General features: G+C 35.7%; 1 protein-coding gene across 5 annotated transcripts; it reads left to right on the forward strand.

Moving 5' to 3' along the window:
- The first annotated feature begins 14428 nt into the window (after positions 1-14428).
- Positions 14429-20172, forward strand: LOC147515743 (110 kDa U5 small nuclear ribonucleoprotein component CLO-like). Of its 5 annotated transcripts, none has more exons than XR_015210794.1 (9): positions 14429-14817; positions 16394-16492; positions 16902-17007; positions 17653-18399; positions 18490-18592; positions 18683-18834; positions 18980-19031; positions 19165-19280; positions 19536-19674. XR_015210794.1 is itself a non-coding variant. In XM_086588571.1 (9 exons), the coding sequence occupies exons 6-9, from the start codon at positions 18779-18781 to the stop codon at positions 19898-19900; spliced, it is 441 nt and encodes a 146-aa protein (XP_086444697.1). In that variant the 5' UTR covers positions 14429-14817; positions 16394-16492; positions 16902-17018; positions 17653-18399; positions 18490-18592; positions 18683-18778; the 3' UTR covers positions 19901-20172. The 5 variants fall into 5 exon arrangements, 4 of the variants coding, with proteins under 4 accessions (XP_086444697.1, XP_086444696.1, XP_086444698.1 ...); XM_086588571.1 differs by lacking the exon at positions 18980-19031 and adding an exon at positions 19799-20172 and having other exon boundaries at positions 16902-17018; positions 19536-19702; XM_086588570.1 differs by lacking the exon at positions 18980-19031 and adding an exon at positions 19799-20172 and having other exon boundaries at positions 19536-19702.
- Positions 20173-25974: the final 5802 nt, after the last annotated feature.

Consider the following 25974-nt stretch of genomic DNA (forward strand, 5'->3'; position numbering starts at 1 on the left):
TTTTACGAAAAACATAAACCACCTTTTTTCGAAAAACAGTGGGGTATATGAATACCCAAAAACAAACTACCGATATTAGGTGATTACCGTGGTATATGGCATATTAAATACCACTGTATACTGTAAATAGTGGTATTTGCTTGCACCTAAATTGGGAATGCAAACTGTACCGTGGTAAATGACTATTAGCCACCGTTATTGGAAAAACAGTGGTATATACCATTTAACCAACCGTGGTTAATGACCATTTTTGTAGTAGTGTAAGAAGTATAGGCACCCCTAAATAATTCTCTCTTTCATCAAACTTTCTCTCCCCCCCCCCCCCCAAAAAAAATCTTCATGAGCATTTTCTGATGTCTATGATGTACATTACTGTTGAAAAAAGTACTAGTTTTTTTTTTTTTTTTTTTTTTTTTTTTTTTTTTAAAGTACTATGCAGGTGCCCGACTAACAAAGTCGGTAAAATCTTTGGGTGATGATACCAGAGGCTTGGGGCTCGAACCCCGCCAACATCAAAGAGTTACTGATCTCATTTAAAACAAGCTTACCAAAAAAAAAATAAACAAAATACTAGATAGACTTCCCCACACTGACCTCCTGTCCACATGCCTTGCAATATAAATCCACTAATCCTTTCACTTTAACTGCCTCCACCAAGCTAGCTTTACAGAAAATGATTAAATCATCGATATACAACAGATGACTAATGGGTGGGGAGTTTCTTCTCACCTTGATACCACCTATACTCTTGTCTCCTTCACCTGTATGCAGCATTCTTGATAGTGTTTCGGTTACAAGGACAAATAGATAGGGGGACAAAGAGTCTCCCTGTCTTAATCCTCTTTGAGGTATAAAGTTGTCCAATGGGGCACCATTTAGAAGTACTTGAAATGAAACAGTCTCTAAGCATTTTTTGATTAATTTTATCCACTTGCTTCCAAATCCCAGTCTTCTCATAATTTGATACAAAAAATCCCATTCTACTTGATCATAATTAAGCCTTTTTCATATCCAACTTTACTGCCATCCAATCCTGTTTTTTCTTTTTCATCATCTTCATGTTATAAAATATTTCACTTGTAAACCCTATATTAACCCTAATATTCCGCCCCTTATCAAATGCCCCCTGAAAGGGCGAGACAATATGATGAAGATAGATGTGTTTTGGGTCTGTTAGCAAGAAATTTAGAAATAATCTTGTAAACGAAGTTACAAAGACTAATAGGTCGAAACTTAGCTATGTGATCTGGATTAGGTATTTTTGGTACGAGAGATATAAATGTTTCATTTAAATTGGGTTCAAAAATTCCAAACAGAAAAAAAAAAAAAAAAAAAAAAAAAAAAAAAATCTTTACAATATCAATAACAATCTCTCCAACTATCTCCTAACAACTCTGGAAAAAAACATCCTGAAATCCATCTAGACCAGGTACTTTTAGGGCTCCCATCTTCTTTACAACATCCCAAATCTCACCAGCAAAAGGTGTTGCAATTAGGATATTATTCCCTCTATCTGTAATTATAGGTTTAAACAAATTGAGAATTTCATTGTTGGGTTCAAGGCTACTTGTAGTAAAAAGTTCTAAAAAAAACTCATTGATTGTCTCCCCAACGTTCTCCCTCCCCTCTCTCCATACACCTTCATCATCTTTCAATTTACTTATGTTATTATTACTTCTTCTATATATTGTAGACAAATGAAAATATTTTGTGTTTCTAGCAGTCTTTTATCCAATTATTTCCCGACTTTTGCCTCCATAAACTAGCTTTTCTAGTTAATAGTTCCTCAAGCCTTGTTCTTAGTTCCATTGTCTTATTATATTTCCATTCGTTTATTTCTCCCATCATCATTTTTTCTAACTGCTTCTTGACTCTTCTAATTTCTGAAAAAACATTCCCAAAGATTTTCCTGTTCCAGTCTTATAGCTTATCTCTTGTAACTCTCATCTTCTTTGTGACACCGTCCCTCCAATCATCTTCCCTGTCTACAGAGCACCATTCATTTTGAATAACCTCTTTGCAAGTCCCATCTCTCAACCACATACATCTCACAAAACCTAAAAGGTTTCTTAGGGGATGGTTCCACATTACTCAAACAAATAAGAGCATCTTTAATGGTGAGACCTGAAAAACACCAAATATTTGTGAGCAAACCAACACCAAACCAAAAAAACACCACACAACTTCAGTGGAAACATCAAAGAGTAAGCACCAAATGTACACTGCGGTGTTTCCAAAACCGCGCCAAATAAATCCCAACACAGCCGCTGCTTTCGAAACACTGTACCGCGAGAGAAAAGCCCATAATTAATAAAGGCTTGTTTTTGTTCAGAAATGAGAAAGTGTTTTTGCCCATGCGGTGTTAGGAAAGTCACGCGGTGTTTCAAACACCGCGTCATACATTTGGTTCAGCACTAAAGCAAACACCAAATTCCAGCCAATTTGGTGTTTGGTTTGGTGGTTTTTTGGTTTGGTATCCAAGAGGTCTCACCATTAAAGATGAAAAACACCAAATTTTCATCTTGGTTTTTTGGTTTGGTATCCAAGAATTTAGTGTTTGGTGCTCAAGAGGTCTCACCATTAAAGATGCTCTAATTAAAACCAAATGATCTGAAGACACATTGTGAATTGTTTTTACACTAGCATGGGGGAAAGTAGCAAACCAAGAACCAAAAGCAAGTGCACGATCAAGTCTTTCAAGAATAAGATTATTAAAAGACCTATTATTAGACCAAGTAAACTTAGGACCCCTTAAACCTAAGTCAATCAATCCCAAGTCACTTATAAAATCATTAAAATCATGCATATTATTATTCAATACACTATTGTTAGAACTTTTCTCTTTAAAGTGTACCTACATAGATCATACACATTATACAATTATTAATTGTTGAACTACGTCCGAGTGACATTGGGAAGCCTCACTAAACTGTGCTCTTAAAGTAACATGACCAAGTCATTAACGAACATGTCTCAAATCACACATGTCAGGTTATGACACGTGTATAAAATGAGTATGGGCTTAACTATATGTGCAGATACTTTTTGGGCTTAAGTGTATTTCTATTATCATGATATGCTATAATAGAAATACACCCATAATATATAAGTTGAGGTCCCCATCCCAAATCCTAAATTTATTCTCATAGTTTTTCCATCAATTGTGAAAGAACACAAGAAGAGTTTTGGAGTGGAAGACTGGAAGACCACAACATTCTGCTGCTTATAGGATTTGCTTGGTCACCCGCTAGCTATGACTTTAGGTATGTCCTATTTTAATTCGTTTTCTTTATTGATTGATATGTGATTCTGCTGTTATGGAGAAATCCTTACAATTGGTATTGGTATCAGTCGCCTACATGAAGAGAACATACACTTTAATTGTGAGTAAAAATTGATTTTTTTTAAGCTGCACTTACATGAAGAGAACATGCACTTTAATTGTGAGTAAAAATTGAGTTTTTTTTTAAGCTGCGCAGTTTGCGAAATATTTTCGTTTATTATCGAATCACCGAATCTGTTCCGGTAAAAAGTTTTATACAGTGGCAAGTTCATTATCCAAGAATCATATTCATAAAGTGGATGACCGATTTCGATCAATATGCTTTGATTCGTTGCCGATAACCCGTTAAAAATTAGATTTTTCTTGACTTTAAATCCATGGAAATTTGGAACCTATCCTTGGATTGTGTTGAAATTTGGTGGGTAGGGTCGTACTACACTCTAGATTATATCAGTGTGGTTGGATTTGTGTTTGTATCATCTAGTAGTAGGCGTTCATGGATGGCAGTAAGGTTGCCGACGAAAAAGGGTTTGTTTTCTATTATTGTTGGTACAAGCTTGAGGTTGGTGATGATTAGTTGTCTTTGAGCCAACTCATTGATCCCAATACAGAGTTTTAATTCCGACTCAAATAGTTTGAAAAAGAAAATAGACCATAAAGTAAGGCCTGCCACACAAAGCCCAAACTAAAGGAAAGCCCACTTAAAAAGAAATTTTGTTTTATTAAGGCCTGGCCTATAAAACCCAATATCTAATCTGACCCATGAGGTCATGAACCTACTGGGCTTGGGTCTGACCCATGTGTGCTAGGTCTGACTTTGCAAACAAAGTCTGACTACGTTGACGGGGTCTGACTCAAGCTGACTGGACCTAGTTTGACCCTTTTTTGGGCCTATTTGGTATTTTTTATTGGCCCAATTAACTTATTTCTATGTATATAATTTGATTTAAGTCCATTTTGGGCAGTTAAATAGTCAAATCGAAGAGTTTTTCGAGCTCAATAAAGTAGGTGGACTTTAATTTCAGTTTGATCATGTTTGGATTTCTTAAGTTTGCTATTGGAATTTGTTTCTTTTCTATTATTATCATGTTGTATAGTAGAATTGCATGATAGCATGATCCAAATATTTGAAAAATTAACAATCTAAACCATGAAATTTGGATAAGTTCAAAGTGATACACTGCCTAAGTGGCCTCTTTCATGGAAAATTTATTTGGGTTTAATGGCAAAGTTTATTGGATTGTATATGGTTGCGTTTTAATCAATGCAAGTAATAATCGGCCCAAAGGAAGTTTATTATTTTGGCCGGATTAAAGACGGTATAAGGTAATTAATATATGTAAGATAATTTTAGTAGTTACTTATGCATTCAATAGTCGGCCTTAAGGAAGACTTATTGTTTGGTTAAGCCTAACTTTGTTTTACATATGTCGATTAGCCTTATGTGTTTAGAGAGAACCACTTACACGTTAAATGCTTGTCCAAAGACTTGAATTATAATGGTGTGTTAGGTTTCTCATTAAGGCCCACTACTAAAGTTTTATAAAATGTTTTATATCTTGTCATTTGTCTACTTGATTATTAATTTTCATTTAGACTAATGAATGCATGACAATATTCTAGTTTATTATTGTCAATACATTGTAGTAGATGACATATTGACATATATAGTAATGTGAGATATCTTTTATGTTATGCTTCAATAAATGCATATTCTATATTTGCCAATTTGAATAACAGTTTAGTTCTTAGTTGTTCCAGCTTTGCTAATAGCAAGAGCATCTTATAATCGTTCTTGGATGTATGGTTTTGGGATTATGCTATGTATGTTGATTTGCCTCCTAAGCTTTATTGGTACTAGTTCTGCTGATCGACTACCTAGGAAAAGTGGGAGCGCTCTAATAGGTTTAGTCTTTTGATAAGGAAGTACTCTATTTCTGAATTCTTTGTGCAATGCCTATGATAGAAAATGCCAAGAAATTTTTAGCCAAGTTGTATACCGATGTTGCATCGGAAAAGGTGGAGGCAAGTAAGCTTCTTAGTAAACTTGTCACCTTACGGTATACTGGAATATGAATATTTAGAGAGCACGTTATGGAAATGTCTAATCTTGTTGCTAAATTGAGGACACTAAAGTTGGAGTTTCTAATAATCTCCATGTGCACCTCATTCTAGTTTCTCTTTTAGCACAATTTGGTCCCATTGAGATGAAGTATAATACTTAAAGGAATTTAGTGAGTTTATTGCTCAATATGTGCAATTAGAGAAATGTTGAATCAAGATAAGACTAAGAGTTTATTGCCAAGAGTGCTTACTTGGCAACTTTCTGGAATGGCAATTTGGGCACTGAGAAAAGAAAATGGAATAATAAGGGTAAAAATATAGCAAATAATGTGACTTCTCAGGTAAATGTACGTGCAAGATAAACATGATAAGGTTATCTTATGTTATTTTTGCAAGAAACATGTAGGTCACATTTTATAAGAATAGCCAAAATATCATAAGTGACTCGCAAAGAAAGGTAATGAATTTAAGTTTTTGTTTGTTCTAAATTTAATCTAGCTGAAGTACCATCTAAGTCATAGTGGATAGATACAGTTGTAACTATTCATATTAGTGTTTTTATGCAAAGTTGTTTAAGGAGCCGAAAGCCCAGTGATACCCAAATGTTTCATTTTCATGGGAAATGGCCATAAAGATTGTGTTGAGGACATCATATATAGTCTTTAGATTAAAATTAGAGTATGGCTTTTGTTTGGATTTTAATGAGACTATTAAGTAACTTTAATTTCCTATTATAACAAATCCAGTTATACTTGTTTGTTTTGGAAAAAGAATATTTAGTCTCTCCAAAAATTCAAAATTTTTCCAGTACATGCTCTACGGATAATCTATATAAGTTAGACTTGGATGCCTCTCACTTAAGGTCAAAAGAAACTTTGTATGTTATTAACAATGGTACTCAGTGTGGATTAATCAATAAGAACTCCTTTACATTCTGACACGAGCATGTCATATCTCTCATTTGAGAATTGAAAAACATGTGTCAAATGGAGTTCTTGGTCCCCTTGATTTTCTAGACTTTTAAAGTTTGTATTGAATGAGTAAAGGGGAAAACAAACAAACATATGGGAGTTTGGTGCCAATAGGAGAATTTTAGGTGTCTTAGATTTGGTACGTATATACCGCTATATGTGATTCATTCCGTACGGTTTCATGGAATAATTAATGGTATTGTATCACTGTTATAGATGATTTTTTCTATGGGTATCCATGCTTAATTAATGAAAAATCATAGTCATTGCATGTGTTTAAGACCTATAAAGTTAAACCATCAAACCAACCGAAGTTGTCACACCCTGAATTTCAACCAAATCCGAAAAACAATATTTGTTTCCGAATCTTCGATTTTCGAGGTGTGATACACTTTCCACTTCCAGAAACCCATAATCTATTTAATTATTCTAATAATTTGAAACAAATAAATTTTTTAAATAAACAAAAGTACTCTTCATTTCAAAAATTCACAAATATGATTAAGTTACAAATTTCCTTTCAACAACTCTTTAATTAATTACAACTGAAAATACAAAAACATTGTCTCAACTGAAAATCTATTGTACTTTACGGGAAAACAAAACATATCCTATAATGCGACGCTAACGCAAACCACAAGCAACAACCAACCGTCTTCAATACTAATTCTATCAAGACTTATCAACTAGGTTCATTTTATGAACACACCCGACAAGCAAACATGCAAATCGGGTCAGCATTATAAACAATGCTGGTATGAGTAGCCCTAAAATACAAAATATACTTATACATATATATACACAATAAATAAGGCAGTTAGTTCCTCCATTGAGGTGTCTTAACTTCCAACGGCTAATACAACATTCTTAATTACAATAATTTAAGGCAGGTAGTTCTTCCACTGAGGCACCTTAGCTTCCAATTCAATAATAGTAAGACATTTAGTTCCTCCACCGAGGCGCCTTAGCTTCAAACCGTACAAAATCAACTACATCTAATAATAAAATAACAAAACATAAACTTACTCTATACTTACACTGGTACAGGTCTAATCACAGAGTGGGTCATACCTGCATAAATAATCAATTGAACCCACCCTTCTGCAGAACCGTTGTGAATGCAGCATAAATTACAATAAATCATTTATTAGAGATTTAACGTACACTTTGTTATATCTTCAAAATTATTGTTTAAAGTTTCTTCAAGTGTCTCTAGAATCACGTCGTCTCTATGTCTTACCTAGTTTCCTTGGCTACCACAATCGCTTCCCAACGCCGAACATGTATATCCACATGCCTCCCCTCACGTAAGGAACCACTCCGTGCGTAATTACCCTAAGCGGGATATCGCATACCAGGTAACCCCCACACAAACGTCATTACGCAGGTACTGCCACTATTCGGCATAAAATATCGCGCGTCTCATTCTACTTTTGCAAACGAGATAATCAGACCACTATTCGGCTACATCAGAAGGGTCATTCAGATTCATTGAAACACCAGAAGGGCCAATCAAATCACATACACCCTTCACATGGGCCAATCACATGAGTTGTGGTAGTTAGGTTCCAGGATTTCCGTTACGTAATTTAATCAGGTATCATACATATATATCTCATAACAACTTTCATTCTTTCGCGTGCCAAATAAATTATTGCACTAAGCCACAATCCCGTGGGAAATATCCATAAATAATATACTACCTCATAGTAGCATCTCACAGACATAATGATGGAGCGTTTACATTTATTTCTCAAAGATATTGCATTTAATAAACATCCTAACGTATTATATCAGTTAACAGAACAACAATTTCAACATACCACATAAAGTCACCATTACTCCAAACGTATCGCATAACATTTTTATAGCGTTTTAGGAATATCATATCTCCTAAATTTCAATCTCATCATGTGTCAATAATTGTACAATATCAACGTCAAATCTTTCTTAGATAATGACAACCAAATTTATACAAGCTTCCACAACATTCTATCATTAGATTAGTCCATAAAATCTAATATATAAAAAATGTAACACAATAAACAATCAACAATTAACGATCAACAAGTCAAGCCCAACAGTCAACAGTCCTAAACCGGTGTTCGTCCATACAGGTCCTAACCCAAACCTGTATGTAAAACAACTCAACCCATTGTCCTAATCCAATTAAACAAGACAAAGCCCCAAAATCAAGGCCCAAAACCAAGGCCCAAAAGTCTAAAAACTAAAGACTCGCCTTGACCCATTTTAAGTCAAATGGGTCAGCCCAAAATAAAAATAGAAACTGGCCCAAACCAAAAATAAAAACTGGCTTAAAGAACTAATAGATTTCGGGCCAATAGCAACTAATAAGCTAAGGCCCAAAAACAAAAAAAATGAAACTAAAACTAGCCCAACAACAAAACTAAACAAATTTCGGCCAAAGGCCCAACCAAAAACAGAAACAGTATTGTCTCCCATACCTCACCAGCACACTCTTCCACCACCAGCTCGAGTTCCTGCCACCAACTCTCCTCCTCCTCCCCTCTCATCCCAGCGGTTTTGATCATGATGAAAAACCCAACAATTTGATCCTATCAAAATTCAAAACCCTTGCTGCTCCAAAACTTGATCGTGCCGCCATTAACGAGTCTTCAAGCTCCCAACAACACCTCTGCCAACCCCCAACCACCACCAAACGGTTGGGTTTTGATCCCCATCAAAACCAAACCTTTGGGGTATAATCAAAACCCATAAACCCTCACTGCTCACAGATGTCGACTCCATTACAACCTTTTTCAAAGCTTCAACAGCACTCTCCGGTACTCCAACACACCCACTACAACTAACCCTCAGTCACTCAAAACCGATACAGCCCAAAACAACCAAAACAACATTCAATCAACCAAAACAAATAATCACCTGCAAAGTTAAAACAATAGACCTAACGATTTTTCTTGGGCTCGCGCCATCATAACAGTTATGCCAAAGTTTCAACAGTCATTGCATGTGTTTAAGGCCTATAAAGTTAAACTATCAAACCAACCGAAGTTGTCACACCCTGAATTTCGACCAAATCTGAAAAACAATATTTGTTCCCGAATCTTCGATTTTCGAGGTATGATACACTCTCTACTTCCAGAAACCCATAATCTATTTAATTATTCTAATAATTTGAAACCAATAAATTTTTTAAATAAACAAAAGTCTCTAGAATCACGTCGTCTATATGTCTTACCTAGTTTTCCTGGCTACCACAATCGCTTCCCAACGCCGAACATGTACATCCACATGCCTCCTCTCACGTAAGGAATCACTCCGTGCATAATTACCCTAAACGGGATATCGCATACCAGATAACCCCCATACGAACGTCATTATGCGGGTACTGCCACTATTCGGCATAAAATATCGCGCGTCTCGTTCTAGTTTTGCGAACAAGATAATCAAGCCACTATTAGCTACGTCGGAAGGGCCATTCAAATTCACTGAAATACCAGAAGGGCCAATCAAATCACATACGCCCTTCACATGGGCCAATCACATGAGTTGTGGTAGTTAGGTTCTATGATTTCCGTTACGTAATTTATTCAGGTATCATACGTATATATCTCATAACAACTTTTATTCTTTCGCGTGCCAAATAAATTATTGCACTAAGCCACAATCCCGTGGGAAATATCCACAAATATTATACTACCTCATAGTAGCATCTCACAGATATAATGATGGAACGTTTACATTTATTTCTCAAAGATATTGCATTTAATATACATCCTAACGTATTATATCAGTTAACATAACAACAATTTCAACATACCACATAAACTCACCATTACTCCAAACGTATCGCATAACATTTTTATAGTGTTTTAGGAATATCATATCTCCTAAATTTCAATCTCGTCACGTGTCAATAATTGCACAATATCAACGTCAAATCTTTCTTAGATAATAACAACCAAGTTTATACAAGCTTCCACAGCATTCTATCATTAGATTAGTCCAAAAAAATCTAATATATAAAAAATGTAACACAATAAACAATAAATAATCAACGGTCAACAGATCAAGTCCAACAGTCAACAGTCCTACACCGGTGTTCGTCCATACAAGTCCTAACCTAAATCCTTATGTAAAACAACTCAACCCATTGTCCTAATCCAATTAAACAAGACAAAGCCCCAAAATCAAGGCTCAAAACCAAGGCCCAAAAGTCTAAAAACTAAAGACTCACCTTGACCCATTTTAAGTCAAATGGGTTGGCCCAAGATAAAGATAGAAACTGGCCCAAACCAAAAATAGAAACTGGCCTAAAAAACTAATAGATTTCGGCCCAACAACAACTAATAAGCTTAGGCCCAAAAACAAAAAAAATGAAACTGAAACTGGCCCAACAACAAAACTAAACAAATTTTGGCCCAAGGCCCAACCAAAAATAGAAACAGTATTGTCTCCTTCACCTCACCAGCGCTCTCCTCCACCACCAGCTCGAGTTTCAGCCACCAACTTTCCTCTTCCTCCCCTCTCATCCCAGCGGTTTTGATCCTGATGAAAAACCCAACAATTTGATCCCATCAAAACTCAAAACCCTCGCTGCTCCAAAACTCGATTGCGTCGCCATTAACAAGTCTTCAAGCTCCCAACAACACCTCTGCCAACCCCCAACCACCACCAAACGGTTGGGTTTTGATCCCCATCAAAACCAAACCTTTGGGGTATAATCAAAACCCATAAACCTTCACTGCTCACAGATGTCGACTCCATTACAACCTTTTTCAAAGCTTCAACATCACTCTCCGGTACTCCAACACACCCACTACAACTAACCCTCAGTCACCCAAAACCGATACAACCCAAAATAACCAAAACAACATTCAATCAACCAAAAGAAATAGTCACCTGCAAAGTTAAAATAATAGACCTAACGATTTTTCTTGGGCTCGCGCCATCATAATAGTTACGCCAGAGTTTCAATAGTTTAATAGCAGAGTTTCAATAGTTTATAATCAATATAGCAACAGTGAACCAGTTTTAACTATTTAACAAGGCTGCAGAATAAGTACAGAAGAACTAAGCATAAAAATACTAAACGAAAAAACTTGGACAATAAAGCTTTTTCTTTATACACGTGAAATAGAAAAATGTAACTACTCACCTTGTATCGCAAAAAAACGTATCTAGAATATGAAAGAAAATCGATTCCAAGCCAGCTAGAAGACGCACGATCCGTGCTCCGTTCTTCTTTGTTTTAACTTTTCTTGTTCTAATGAAAAATTAGTTTTCTTAAAAATCATCCATTTTTGAAAAACCATCCCATTCTAAAGAATTCTGCCATATTTTACTTTAAGAAACTTTCCATATTTTCTCCCATAAATTACGTAATTATTCTCTCCATGTTTCCTTATTAGTAAAATCCCTACACTTTATTTTAAAACTTAAAAACTTTCCTATTAAATCATTTTCAAACTAAACAGACTATTTTCCGTCTTTTATTTTTTTCCAAAAAGTCAAGCCCACATTTACTAGCCCGTTGACCAAGAAATAATATCTAAATTCCGAAAATTCTAAATATTGTTATGAAATAATGTAAAAATAATTTGGGGTCTTACATAAGTGGTAAATACTATGGTAGATATGATGGATCAGGCTAACATCCAAGACTATTTGCGAGGATACTTGAAGAAATGTGACATCGTTCTTTAGTACACCATGCCAGGGACCCTGGGTCAAAATGGTGTATTTGAGATGAAATTTGACCTTAAAGGACATGGTTATTAGAACGACAAATCATACTTCTAACCAGAGTCTCTATAGGTGAAACCTTAAAGACTGCAATATACATCCTTAGTCGAGTACCTAGTGAAGTAGTAACTAAAACCCCATAGGATGAACTACGGACTGGAAAGAAACCCAGTATAAGGGATTTACATATTTGAGGTTGTCCAGCTAATGCTAGGACTTACAGGCCTAATAAAAGGAATCTGGACTAAAAAACTATTAGTTACTAATTTATTAGCTATTTGGAAAGGTATAGGGGTTTCAAGTTTTGTTTCCCCTGTTCAAATACCCTATTTATTTGTGATGGATAATGCCATATTTATTGAGGATATTTAGAATAGTGGGAGTACACAACCTAGGAATAATGCTTTGAAGAAAGAACACGATGTTCCTTTAATGGATTGATCACACCTGTCTTTGGACAGTATGCGGTTGAAAATCAACCAAGTATTATATTCCTGAGTTGCCTCCTACTTTTACAGAAAAACCTCAACAAACTCAATTAGAAGTGCCCATTAAAGAATTCACATAAAGGGGAGGAGACTAGCTATTTCAAGTGATTATATAGTGTATCTCCAAGAGCATGAATTTGATATAGGAATTGAAAATAATCCCATTATTTTCGTTCAAGCCAAACAAAGTACCCACTCCTTAGATTGGATGAATGCTATGTTAGATGAGTTAAAGTTTGTGAAAGACAGTGATATCTACTTGTATAGTTGCATAAGGGAGTCAAACTAATTAGCTTGCTAATGAGATTGCAAAACCAATCATGACTCGAAAAGGCAACATCAACAAATATAAAACATGTCTTGTCTCAAAAGACTTTACTCACAAGGAATGCATTTATTATAAAGAGAAGACTTATTATGGCACTTGTAGCTCATTATGATTTAGAGTTACACCAGATGGATATTAAGATTGGTTTTCTGAATGACAACATTCAGGATACTTTTTATAGTAGAAATCTCAGGGTTTTGAGTCCAAAGACACAGAACATTTGATTGCAAGTTGAAGAATCCATCTATGGCTTAAAGCAGACATCTCGTCAGTGGTACTTAAAGTTTGATCACGTTGCCTATTTTAGTTTTAAGTTAAATTAACATAGATCAATGTCTTATATCATAAGATTAGTGGGAGCAAATGTATTTATTATGGGAATATATGTTGATGATATCCTACTAGCAAGAAGTGACATACGGTGTAACAATTTTGTTACACGCATAAAGAGCTAAGTAGTTCCAACATGCACAACAATTTACCAGGTAATGCACATTTTGGTAATGGTGATAAGTTAAATTTGCTTACCTATTCAAAGAACGATTTATAAATAACAATTGAAAGATATCCCATATGTGTTAGCAGTAGGGAGTCTCATATATGCTCAAGTTTGTACGCCTCCAGTTACTGCACACGTAGTTGGAATGCTTGGCAGATACTTAATCTAGGAATGGATATGGAAGCGGCTAAAAGATGTATGCAGTATTTGCAAAGAACAAAAGATTTCACACTCACATGCCGAAGAACAAATCATTTGGTAACCGATTGGATATTCAGATTCTGGTATTATGTTGTTAGTTTCATTTAGAAACTGTTAAAGATTTATTGTGATACTAAAGCCACTAAAATTTTTCTTTGAGAATGACAAGAGTTCATTAGCGTCCTGTAGGACACTGATATAAAGTTTCTTGACATGAAGAAAGGGTTCAAAATTATCATTTATCATTTGACAGTTGAGCATGTTAGTACTGATCTCCAAAATATAGATTTACTTACTAAAGGCTTACCACTTAAGGCATTTAAAAGAGCTTATAGCTTGTAAACAAGTGGTTAATTAGTAAGGCAGGAAATGGAGCGGGTTCGGGTCGAATTCTCACTCAAAACTCTTTACCATATCTCGATCCATCTGGATTCGGGTTGGATTTCGAATATCCATATCCACTAAAAACACACAAAAAAATACACTATTTTAATGATTTTCATATATAAATGTAAGATATAAATTATTTTTAGGCATCAAAATATGAATCTTGTTAAAATAGTTCGGGTTTTCAGATAATTTAGATTCGGATATGGTCTATTCGGATAAAAATGAATTCGAATATGGGTCGGATTCGAGTTGATCTCGTACCATTCCCAGCCATGTTAATTAGTCCTTGTGATATTTCATTTTGATGGGGGTCTGTATTAGTAAGTAACTCTGGCTTGTCACTTAGTAATTGATGATTATTTTCACTACACCAGATTTTCTAACAATTGCAATTTCATATTTGTAATACATATACGTCCGTTAGAAAATTTTGTGATGTTTATCGAGATATTAGCTGACAGAAGTAAAAGTGTGACCAATTTTAAAATGTAAATAGAAAATTTGAGAACGAATTATAAAAAACCAAAAGAAAAAGAAAAATAAAAATTTAGCGGGATGTTTTTCACCTCGCGCTCAGTCAAGGGGTCAATTAGGTCTCGAGTAAGCAAAAGGGGAAAAATGGGTGAAGTGTTGGTGCTGGTTCTCGCTGCCGCTACCAAGAGCCAGATGAGGGCTTTTTTCCTTCATATATTTTCCTTCTCTTTTCTCCTCTATCTTTCTCAATTCATGACTGATGAGATTTATTTTTTGGTCGATCTGCTAGGGTTCTTCAAGTTAGTTGCTCGGGCATCCAAAAGGACAAACCTTTATTCATTATTTTAACACAAAATTGCTCAATCTATGGAAGAAAGCCTGCTTTAACCAAGGTAAAACAAATATTTAGGGTTTCAATTTGGTTTTGGCTAAGCATACAAGTGTGTGATTTGGTTCATTTTAAATAGTTTTTGTTGTTATTTAACCTTATACTCGATCATTAATTATCAGTTGAGATCGTGTTTACTTCGAATTAGTTCAAAATATAATAATTATTATTATGCTTTAGTGTTTGATTTTCTGGTTTTAATGGTGTTCTTGTATTTATCCTGTAAAGCATGTAAAGAAACCAACAAAGATAATTCCATACAACAAGCATAATACAGGAACATTATGCATGAACAAGAAAAACGTATCTTCTGGTCGTGGGAGTTAATTTGCAGTCTCGTTTAGGCACACAAAGTCCAATTCTAGCATCAAGTTAATGCATGTTAGTTCATGATCAAGACACTTTATTGGAGAATTTTCTGATAAACATTCTAAGATGTCAATGTCAGTAGATTCCAGAAGTCCTTTTCCATTGTCAGTTAGGTTATTATTTTGGGTCCAGTGTCGATACTCAATCTTTTCTATAAGATTAAACTCTTCTACTGTTGATGGACCTTTGCAGCATTCCAAACCAGTCTCATTCACTTCCAGAAGTGGATATCTAATAGGTGAAAGACAATTTCTTTCCTGAACAGAACTATCATCTTCAACAGAATAAGCTTTGGTTTGCTCCATATTATAGTCATTAGCTATTTGTTAGACTAAACTGATTCAGAAACTTTGCAAGGATGTAGAATCGTTTCCTTAAGATTAACATGTGCTCTGAAACATAATTTTTATTGACGAAGTCCAATATGAGGATGAACTCTTATTTTCAAAAGCCCTGCTGGAAATTAAATTTGCTTTAGTGACTAGACCATATTCATGTATGAGACTAAGAACCTATCTTGTCTTCTACCAGCCCATTAAATTGCATAATTTAGTTTGGAATGATCCAATTTGAATTAGTTTATTGTTAAATAATGGATGTGTATAGATCTGCAAGCCAAGTAGATTTCATATACTCTAAGTAGTGCATATATAACTATACCAAGGTGAATGGCCCATGTGAAGAGTGATTGAGAAATTTGTTTGTTTGTGTGGAGGGGCTTACCATCAATTATCAATTTCTGTGTGCATTATTGAATTAGGAATTAGTAACTACATAAGTTTAGAACACAGTAGATGACATATAAGTTGCATTATTTCTTGATCATCCTTTAAAGACTTCTCTTTAATTTCTAGGTTGTTCATGGTTACATATGATTAGAATTTGTGCTAGATCAGTCTTTTGTGTTAGATCATGTTGAATAGCCATGGATTTTTTGGAGTTCAAGAACTGATTGAGTACAAGAGAAACTTTAAAGGCTCATTTAATGCCTTAGCTCTTATTGCATTATATGTTGGTGTGCATCATGTCTTTGCGAGGCTGCTTAATTAGATGGTTCAAGGCTAGGTTGGTTCATCTCTACACTTTTATTGCTTGTAAAAGGAGGAAAAGTATTGAAGCTGTAGTAAGTGTGAATTTCCTTTTTCAAAGTGCTTAAATTTGCTCACTTAAAACTCTTAACTAAATCTTTTTGTTTTCAACGTGGTGAACAGTTGAACGGGCGTAAGCCGAGGTCAGAAAGCTGATAGGCTTTCGACAGGTCTACGCTGGTCGCCATATGTAAGGTGGAATTGGAAATGATGGGGCTGCAGGTGTGGTGATCGCTTGAGCTTTCACTTGTAGTACTTGTTAACATATATTAGCTAGATTGTGAACAAAAACGTATGTGATCACCACAAAAAAAAGGATAATATGCAGGCCATATTTCTGATTGGACCATATATATATGCAAGCCACTGAAAGACAAATTTAATTTTGTTTCCTAATTCGTTTAGTGGCTTGACTGTATTTTCTGGCTTCTAGATCAGTTCTTTCTATATGCTCGCCTTCGTTTGCAAAATTAAGTAAGCTAACCTTTGACTTATTACTTCCAGCATTTTTTGGTAATTTAATCACAAGTTCTATTGAAACTTACTTCAATTTAAAATGTTATTCCTACTATGCTTTATGCATGCTTTGTGCAATGGTTCTTAACGTCTCTTATACGTGTTTTATTTCCAGGGAAAGAATATACTAGGTATTGTGTTTGGTAGGGGATTTGTGCAAAACTTGTGAAGGTGTTTGCCAAGAAAGGATAAGCTAGCTACTCCCTAAATTGACAAGTTCGGTAAATATGACGTACTATTCGCAATTTTTTTAACCAAGCAATAGTATGTACAAAATGAACCATTATTACCCCAAGCAACATTGTTTTTTTTTGAGTTTCTGTTCTGCCACCTTAATATCTAGGTCGTGCCCATGATATATACCAACAATGTAGGGAATAAATTAAGCTACTAAGTGGTTGCTTACCCTTTTTATAGGCCATTAACTGGCTGCATACTTGTAGTATAAAATATACATAGTTTTTTTAAGCAAATTATTTGGTTAAGGAGAAAAATATACATTGTTAATACCTAGGTTGATCTCCGGCCTCTTTCAAATACATGAGCAATGTATGAAATATGGTACTAGTTGGATGTATGGTTACGTTGGTTGATTCTTCCTTTCTCTTTAGCATTTAAAACTAATAAGAACATGGACTTTCCAAGAACCAGATTGCATTTAATTTACAATTTAATTGACTGTGAGGTAGTTGTTATTGGTACAATTTGATATAACTTACTGTTGAAGTAGTACACCTATGCTCGGTTGTTATGTATTTTTGGATTCAAACTTGCATTTAACGCACTTTATAAGCAATTAGGCTTTGGGTTGAACTGTTTATAGTTGCACTTGATTACTTAAGCACATATATACGTGATTCAAATAGGGGGTTGTAAATATGATTGAAGAAGCCAGTGCACCTACTACTTATGTTGAAATAGCCTTGAGGGTGTTCCAAGAATGCTAGCTACTTGTACAGCAGTTTGCTCAGGGGATGCACTGATTTTGAGCACATTTTTATCTTAGTTGGAGTTGGATTTGGCCAGGACAACCTACATGGGATAGATAGTACTTTGTATGTTTTATAATGAGATCAAATTCATTGCATTTGGAGATTTGACCACATCTCTGCTGCTTCTGCGACTGCTGGAGGCATCGAGGCCATTCACCCAGCAGCTGGAAATGTCTATTTTGCAAGTGCAAGTGCAGGCTGGTCTTTCACACTGCATTCATTTGCCAAGCTGTATGTTAAGCTCCATGGGATCCCATTTGATGCCGCAAAATTTGCTTCTCGTCTCTAGGGAGATATATACTATCATCCTGATACCAGGGGGTTGACGCTTCAATAATGAAAACTGCTACACTTTGCAATGTGAACTATGGTGAAGATATTTACATATTCATGCCTCTGCTTTTCAATACTCTCCCGGTTGTCAAGATGGCAGCAGAGCCATTGAACCCGAGCGAGTTACCGAAAATGGTTGAGGGTCTCAGGAAGATCAGTAAGAGTTAACCTTTGGCGATAACCAAAGTTGAAGAGTCAGGGGAGCACACTATTTTAGGTACCGGTAAGTTATATTTGGATTGCATAATGAAGGACCTTAGGGAGCTCTATTCTGAAGTGGAAGTTAAGGTGAGACTCAACTATATATCAGTGTGCGCTTGTGTTTTCTAGACATGATTTTTGGACTTGAAGTTTGACAGCTATATGGTGTTTTTGCAGGTGGCTGACTCGGTGGTCTCGTTTTGTGAAACGGTGGTGGAGTCCTCATATATCCATGAAATGTTTTGTTGAAACACCCAACAAAAAGAACAAAATCACTATGGTAGGAATATATTTTTCTTGTTATCTTTTGAGTCTGTTGGTATATGACATGTACTCTTGTAATTTGTTCTTTTTGTACTTCAAATTGCAGAGCCTTTTGAGAAGGGACTAGCACAAGATATTGAAAATGGTATTGTAAGCATTGACTGGAATAGGAAAACAATTGGTGAATTCTTCCAGACAAAATATGATTGGGATTTGCTTGCGGCACGGTCTGTTTGGGCTTTTGGGCCTGACAAGCAGGTATGTTGTTTCTGGATCAGGAAGTAAAACAGAGTCTAGGTGGTTTGGAAGTAAAGCAGAGTCTAGGTGATTTGGATTAAGTTTTGCCATCTTAGTGTGTTTTTGCTCTTTGGATTTTGGGATCTGACTGTGTTGCTCACTTCAGGTTCCAGTGGGGGGCAAGAGAAGGACCCCTTTGTGATAAGCCCATCAGAAATGTGAAATTCAAGCTTGTGTTTTCTTTTTTTTTTATGGAAACAAAAAGGGCTATGAGCAAATACTTGAATTTCACTCCATATGTTATTTTCGCTGCCCAGTGAGTTTGTTAAGCTTTCCTACGTATTGTTGCAGATATATACAAACCCCGATTGATTGTGTATCTGCAATCTACATAGTGTTATGTCGTCGTCATGGACACGTGACAGCTGATGTACCTCAGCCGGGTACCCCCAGCTTATTTAGTCAAGGTTGGTGGTAAACTAACTTTTACTGTACATAAATGAGCTACGTATACATGAACCAGAATTGTATACTTCTACCTCCATAGCATGTTCTATTTTTTCGGTTAAATCATGCATTCTTGTCGTACAGACCTTGAATATCTTTTCTTTTAAGTAAACCTTATTGCAGTGTTATAGTGTCATTGTTAACCAGGGATTTCTTGGTCTTCAAATTTTTTTAGGAATTTTTACCAGTGATAGAATCTTTTGGGTTTGAGACAGACTTGCGGTACCATACTCAAGGCCAGGCGTTTTGTGTTTCTGTGTTTGATCATTGGTCTATAGTTCCTGGTGATCCCCTTGATAAAAATATTGTTCTCCGACCTCTTGAACCCGCTCTAATACAGCACCTTGCTAGGGAATTTATGGTAAAAACGAGACATCGCAAGGTATGGTTTCTTTTAGCACAAATTCTGTTACATGGGTCTGTCCAAGTTCCATCTCAAGGAATGGTGTTTTACTAAAATCTTTGTTGTTTCTGGCAGGGAATGAGTGAAGACGTGAGCATCAACAAATTCTTTGCTGATGAATCCATGGTGGTGGAACTCGCTCAACAGGCTGCCGATCTTCATCAGCAGATGTTGTGAACGTTGCTGAAACACCGAGTCGGGAGCCAATCACTTTACCAATCTCCTATGGGTTATGTTCAATTAAGGAATTTTTGTTAGGTAAGCTCGTTTTTTATATCATACAATCCCAAGGTTATGATGTAAATGACCTGTATATGGCTTTCGTGTACAAGCAGAATGGGGGCATGTTGTTGTCTTCTATAGTGTATATTGTTATTTCACATCCTAGCACCTTTTAGTTGTTCTATTGTGTGATTTTATGAAATGCAATCCATCCTGTTTTATTTCAATTTCTCTGTGAATTTTATGATGGGAAGTCTGCTAAGCACGACTGCCAAACAAGAAGGTGACCTGTATAAATAAACAAGCCAGAAAATTCCATTTAAAAAAATAAAATAAAAAATATATTACTAACGGATAGGGAACCGTTACAAATGCTTCATCCAAATGGTTATAGTAATGCTTCATCCAAATGGTTATAGTAATGGAATAGCAAGCGTTAGAAAGGACTAATTACTAACACTTTTATTTGTTGGGAATGAACGAAGAACAAAATTAATAACTGTTACTAATAATTTACTAACAGTTGATATGTGTTACTTAAATTAATTTTAGTAACACTTAATAACCGTTAGTAAATTTTCTAACACTTGATAACTGTTACTAATATTTGTCACACAATTGTATCAACACAAGATAACCGTTACTAATATTTTTTGTAACGGATATATATCCATTACAAATAGACTATTATGGTGTAGTGTTTGAAATAAAGTTATGTATTTATTCATTTATAGTTGCATAATGTTTGATTAAGTAGAATAAATAAAATCACTATAAATCATAAGGTTGGACCAGTTGAAAATGAACATGTTCATTATATGTTATTTTCATGCTACACATCCCTACTTAATCTATGTTGTTGGAGATATTAGTATTGTGACCACAGATAGGTCTAGTCATGCTAAATGTGGCAAAGACCGATGTGCTCCTATATTTTTATTTTCAGTGGGACCAGATTTTTTTTTAGACGTCACTCATTATTTTGACAATAAAATTTAGAGCTCTTATGGTCAATATTGTTTAATATCAGGTTATGACCTATGTGGTACAAGTGAGAGATTGTTAGAACTTTTATCTTTAAGGTATACGTACATAGATCATACACATTACACAATTGTTAATTGTCGAACTACGTCCGAGTGACATTGGGAAGACTCACTAAACTATGATCTTAAAGTAACATGACTGAGTCACTAACATGTCTCAAATCACATGTGTCAGGTCATGACACATGGATAAAGTGAGTATGGGTTTAACTATATATGCAGATACTTTTTGGGCTTAAACGTATTTCTATTATCATGATGGGCTATAATAGAAATGCACCCATTATATATAAGTTGAGGTCCCCACCCCAAATCCTAAATTTATTCTCATAGTTTTCCATCCATTATGAGAGAACACAAGAAGGGTTTTGGAGTAGTGGAAGACCACAACGTTCCGTTGCTTATAGGATTTGCTTGGTTACCTGCTATTGCTTCAAGTATGTCCTATTTTAATTCGTTTTCTTTATTGATTGACATGTGATTCTGGGCTCTGATACCAATTGTAAGGATTTTTCCATAGCATAGAATCGCATGTCAATCAATAAAGAAAACCAAATTGTAATAGGACATACCTGAAGTCATAACGTTAATCAAACAAGTCCTATAAACAGCGAAACGTTGTTGTCTTCCACTCCGAAGCCCTTCTTGTGTTCTCTCACAATGGAGGGAAAACTATAAGAATCAGGATAGGGTTTGGGGTGGGGACCTCAACTTATATATTATGGGTATATTTCTATTATGAGCCCATCGTCATAATAAAATATGCTTAAGCCCAAAAAGTATCTGCACATATAGTTAAGCCCATACTCACTTTATACATGTGTCATGACTTGACATGGGTGATTTGAGACATGTAAATGACTCGGTCATGTTACTTTAAGATCACGGTTTAGTGAGTCTTTTCAATGTCACTCAGATGTAGTTTGATAATTAACAATTGTGTATTATGTATGATCTATGTAGGAACACCTTAAAGCAATGTTATTAGACCTGGCCCGGACCTCGACCTGGTAAGGGGACCAGGTCACTGGGTTGGCGGTCCAACTAGTGGGTTGAACTGGTTTACTGGGTTGAAACGCAGGAAGTAATATATAGATATATATAAATTATTGAAATGTACAATAAAGATATTCCTATTCCAGCGGACACTGTGTGCTGTGTTTTCCCAAAAACCTCGGGTTCAAACCCCACCAGTCATAACAGGTGAGATTGGGTAGGCTAATTGGCAAGTCTTTCTGTTGGTTCCACAGAGAAGCAAGGTTCTACCCGCAAGTTAGCATAATAATTTTTGAATTTGTGAGATTAAGAACTGGGTTAATGGCTCGTTCAACTAATAAACCGTCCGGTTTAACTGGGTTTAACAAAAGCCACCCGAGTGAACCGGATCGGGTCAAATGCTCAAACGATCTAATGATAGACCCAATTCGGTTATGGGATCGGGTCGCTGGTTCAGCAGGTCAAACCGTCGAGCCAGGCCGGGTCTAATAACACTGCTTTAAAGAGAAAAGTTCTAACAATCTCCCACTTGTACCACATAGGCCTTAAGAGCTCTAAATTCTATTGTCAAAATAATTATGAGTGACGTTTCAAAAACAATCTGGTCCATTGAAAAATAAAAATATAGGATCACATCAGCCTTTGCCACATTTAGTATTACTAGACCCATCTGTTGTCACAATATTAATATCTCTAACAACATAGATTAAATATGGATGTGTAGCATGAAAATAACATGTAATGTGATCCCTGTACATGTTCATTTTCAACTGGTCATCCAACCTTATGATTTATAGTGATTTTCTTTATTTTACTTAATCAAACTTTGTATCCGCAACCATAAATGAACAAGTAGATAACTTTATTTCAAAAAAATCATCAATTACTAAAGTGACAACCAAAGTTTAGTAAACAAAAAAAAAAAATAATACAAACTCCCACTAAAAGGAAACATCACAAGGACTAACCACTCCCATATGAGTTACGCATGCTCCTTAAATGCCTTAGGTGGTAAGCCCTTAGTTAGCGGATCAGTGATCTAGAGATTTGTATTAACATACTCAATTGTCATATGATGATCTTTAACCCTCTCTTTCACGACAAGAAACTTTGTCAATGTGCCTAGAATTTGACGAACTCTTGTTGTTCTTCACAATAACTCGTTAATGGTTTCTCAATGAAACTCATAACATGAAGCCCAGAAGTGAAATTTCTATACCATTTTACTTGGTTTGATGCTTCAAAACAAGCAATAAATTATGCTTCCATAGTGGAGGAGGCTATTAGTGTATGTTTGACACTTTTCCATGATACAACACCTCCAGCTAACATGAAAACATAACCAGACGTGGATTTTCTACTATCCAAGCAACCAGCAAAATCTGAATCCGAATACCCAATCAACTCAAAGTGATCGGTTTTTCGGTATGTGAGCATAAAATCTTTTGTCCTTTGCAAATGCCGCATCACCTTTTTAGCCGCTTTCCAATGATCCATTCTTGGATTACTTAAGTATCTGCCTAGCATTCCAACTACGTATGCAATATCTGGATGCATATATCTTTTGTCCTTTGCAAATGCCGCATCACCTTTTTAGCCGCTTTCCAATGATCCATTCATGGATTACTTAAGTATCTGCCTAGCATTCCAACTACGCATGCAATATCTAGATGCATACAAACTTGAGCATACATAAGACTCCCTACTATTGATGCATAAGGAATATCTTTCATTTGTTCTTTCTCTAAATTGTTCTTTGGACATTGAAACAAACTCAATTTATCACCCTTAGCAATGGGCGCATCACCTGGAGCACAATTTTGCATGCCAAACCTACTTAGCACCCTTTCAACCTAAGCCTTTTGTGATAAGCCCAGAATGCCACATGATCTATCATGGTGAATTTCAATGCCTAACACAAAAGATGCTTTAGCAAGATCTTTCATCTCAAACTTAAGAAATCTCTTGGTTTCATGCAAAAGGCCTATGTCACTGCTCGCTAGTAGGATGTCATCAACATATAGCACTGGAAAAATAAATTTACTCCCACTGATCTTGTGATAAACACATTGATCTACATCATTTTCCTTACAACCAAAAGAGGAAATAATGTGATCAAACTTTAAATACCACTGACGAGATGCCTGCTTTAAGCCATAGGTGGATTTCTTTAATTTGCAAACCAAATGTTTAGAGCCTTTGGACTCAAAACCGTGAGGTTGCCTCATATAGATAGTCTCCTGAACGTCACCATTCAGAAAAGCTGTCTTAACATCCATCTGGTGTAACTCTAAATCATAATAAGCTACAAGTGCCATAATAAGTCTAAAAGAGTCTTTCGATGAAACTGGAGAGAAAGTCTCTTTATAATCAATGTCTGCCTTTTGAGTAAAGCCTTTTGCAACAAGACGTGCTCTATAATTGTCAACGTTGCCTTTTGAGTCTCTTTTGGTTTTGAAAATCCATTTGTTATCAATGGGTTTGACTCCATTTGGTAACTCAACAAGATCCCAAACATCATTGTCTTTCATAGACTTTAACTCCTCTATCATGGCATTCATCCAATCTAAGGAGTGAGCACTTTGTTTGGCTTGAATGAAAGTAGTAGGATCATTTTCCATTCCTCTACCAAACTCATGCTCTTGGAGATAGACTATATATTCATCTGAATTGATAGCTGCTCTCCTCTCCCTAGTTGATCTCCTTATTGGCACTTCCAATTGAATTTGTTGAGGTCTTCTATAATAGTAGGGGACAACTCAGGAATATTTAGTTGATCTACAACCGCATCCTGCCTAATGACAGGTGTGATCAACTCATCCCTATGGATATCCACTAAAGGAATATCAACATGCTCTTCTTCAAAAGCAATATTCCTTTGTTGTGTACTCCCACTATCCTCAACATCCTCAATAAATTTGGCATTATCCGTCTCAATTAGGGTATTGGAAGAGGGGTAATAAAACTTGAAACCCCTTGAACTTTCCGAATAACCAATAAAGTAGCAACTAACTGTTCTTGAGTCTAGTTTTCTTTCATTAGGCCTATATGGCCTGCCCTCAGCTGGACAACCCCAAATATGTAAATGCCTTATACTGGGTTTCTTTCCAGTCCATAGTTCATATGGGGTTTTAGTTACTGCTTTACTAGGTACTCGGTTAAGGATATATATTGCAGTCTTTAAGGCTTCACCCCAAAGAGACTCTGGTAAGGTAAAATGACAAATCACACTCCTAACCATGTCTTTTAGAGTCCGATTTCGTCTCTCAGATACACCATTTTGACGTGGAGTCCCTGGCATGGTGTACTAAGGAACGATGCCACATTCCTCCAAGTATCTTGCAAATGGTCCTGGATGTTGGCCCTTTCCATCATACCTACCCATTCACCACCACGGTCAAATCTGATAGCTTTAATTTTCTTAGAATGTTGATTTTCAACTTAAGATTTATAGGCCTTAAATACATCTAGTGACTGTGATTTTTCATGAATTAAGTATAAATACCCATAACAAGAATAGTCGTCTGTAAACGTGATAAAATACCGTTGACCATTCCAAGAAACCGTAAGAAATAGACCACAAATATCGGTATATATCAAGTCTAAGACACTTGAACTCTTGCTGGCACCAAACTTCCTTATATTTGTTTGTTTACCCTTTATACATTCAATACAAACTTTAAAGTCTGAAAAATCAAGGGCACCAAGAACTCCATTTGACACAAGCATTTCAATTCTCTATTTAGAGATATGACCCAAACGCTTATGCCACAATGTAGAGGAGCTCTCATTAATTAATCTACACTTAGTACCATAGTTATTAACATGCAAAGTTTCATTTAACCTTAAGTGAGAAGCATCCAAGTCTAACTTATATAGATTATCAGTCAAAGAGCATGTACCGATAAGATTTGAATTTTGAAAGAAACTAAATATTCCTTTTCCAATTGAACAAGTATAACCGGATTTGTCCAAACAGGAAATAGA

Source organism: Coptis chinensis, chromosome 2 (genome assembly GCF_015680905.1).
Source record: "Coptis chinensis isolate HL-2020 chromosome 2, ASM1568090v1, whole genome shotgun sequence".
NCBI classification, from domain to species: domain Eukaryota; kingdom Viridiplantae; phylum Streptophyta; class Magnoliopsida; order Ranunculales; family Ranunculaceae; genus Coptis; species Coptis chinensis.

Excerpts from the sequence above, each read along its gene's own strand:
- LOC147515743 (XM_086588571.1), top strand. The coding sequence starts at position 18,779 with ATGATTGGGATTTGCTTGCGGCACGGTCTGTTTGGGCTTTTGGGCCTG. Across the intron at positions 18,835-19,164 it reads CTTTTGGGCCTGACAAGCAG|ATATATACAAACCCCGATTG; the intron begins GTATGTTGTTTC and ends GTATTGTTGCAG. Across the intron at positions 19,703-19,798 it reads TAAAAACGAGACATCGCAAG|GGAATGAGTGAAGACGTGAG; the intron begins GTATGGTTTCTT and ends TGTTTCTGGCAG.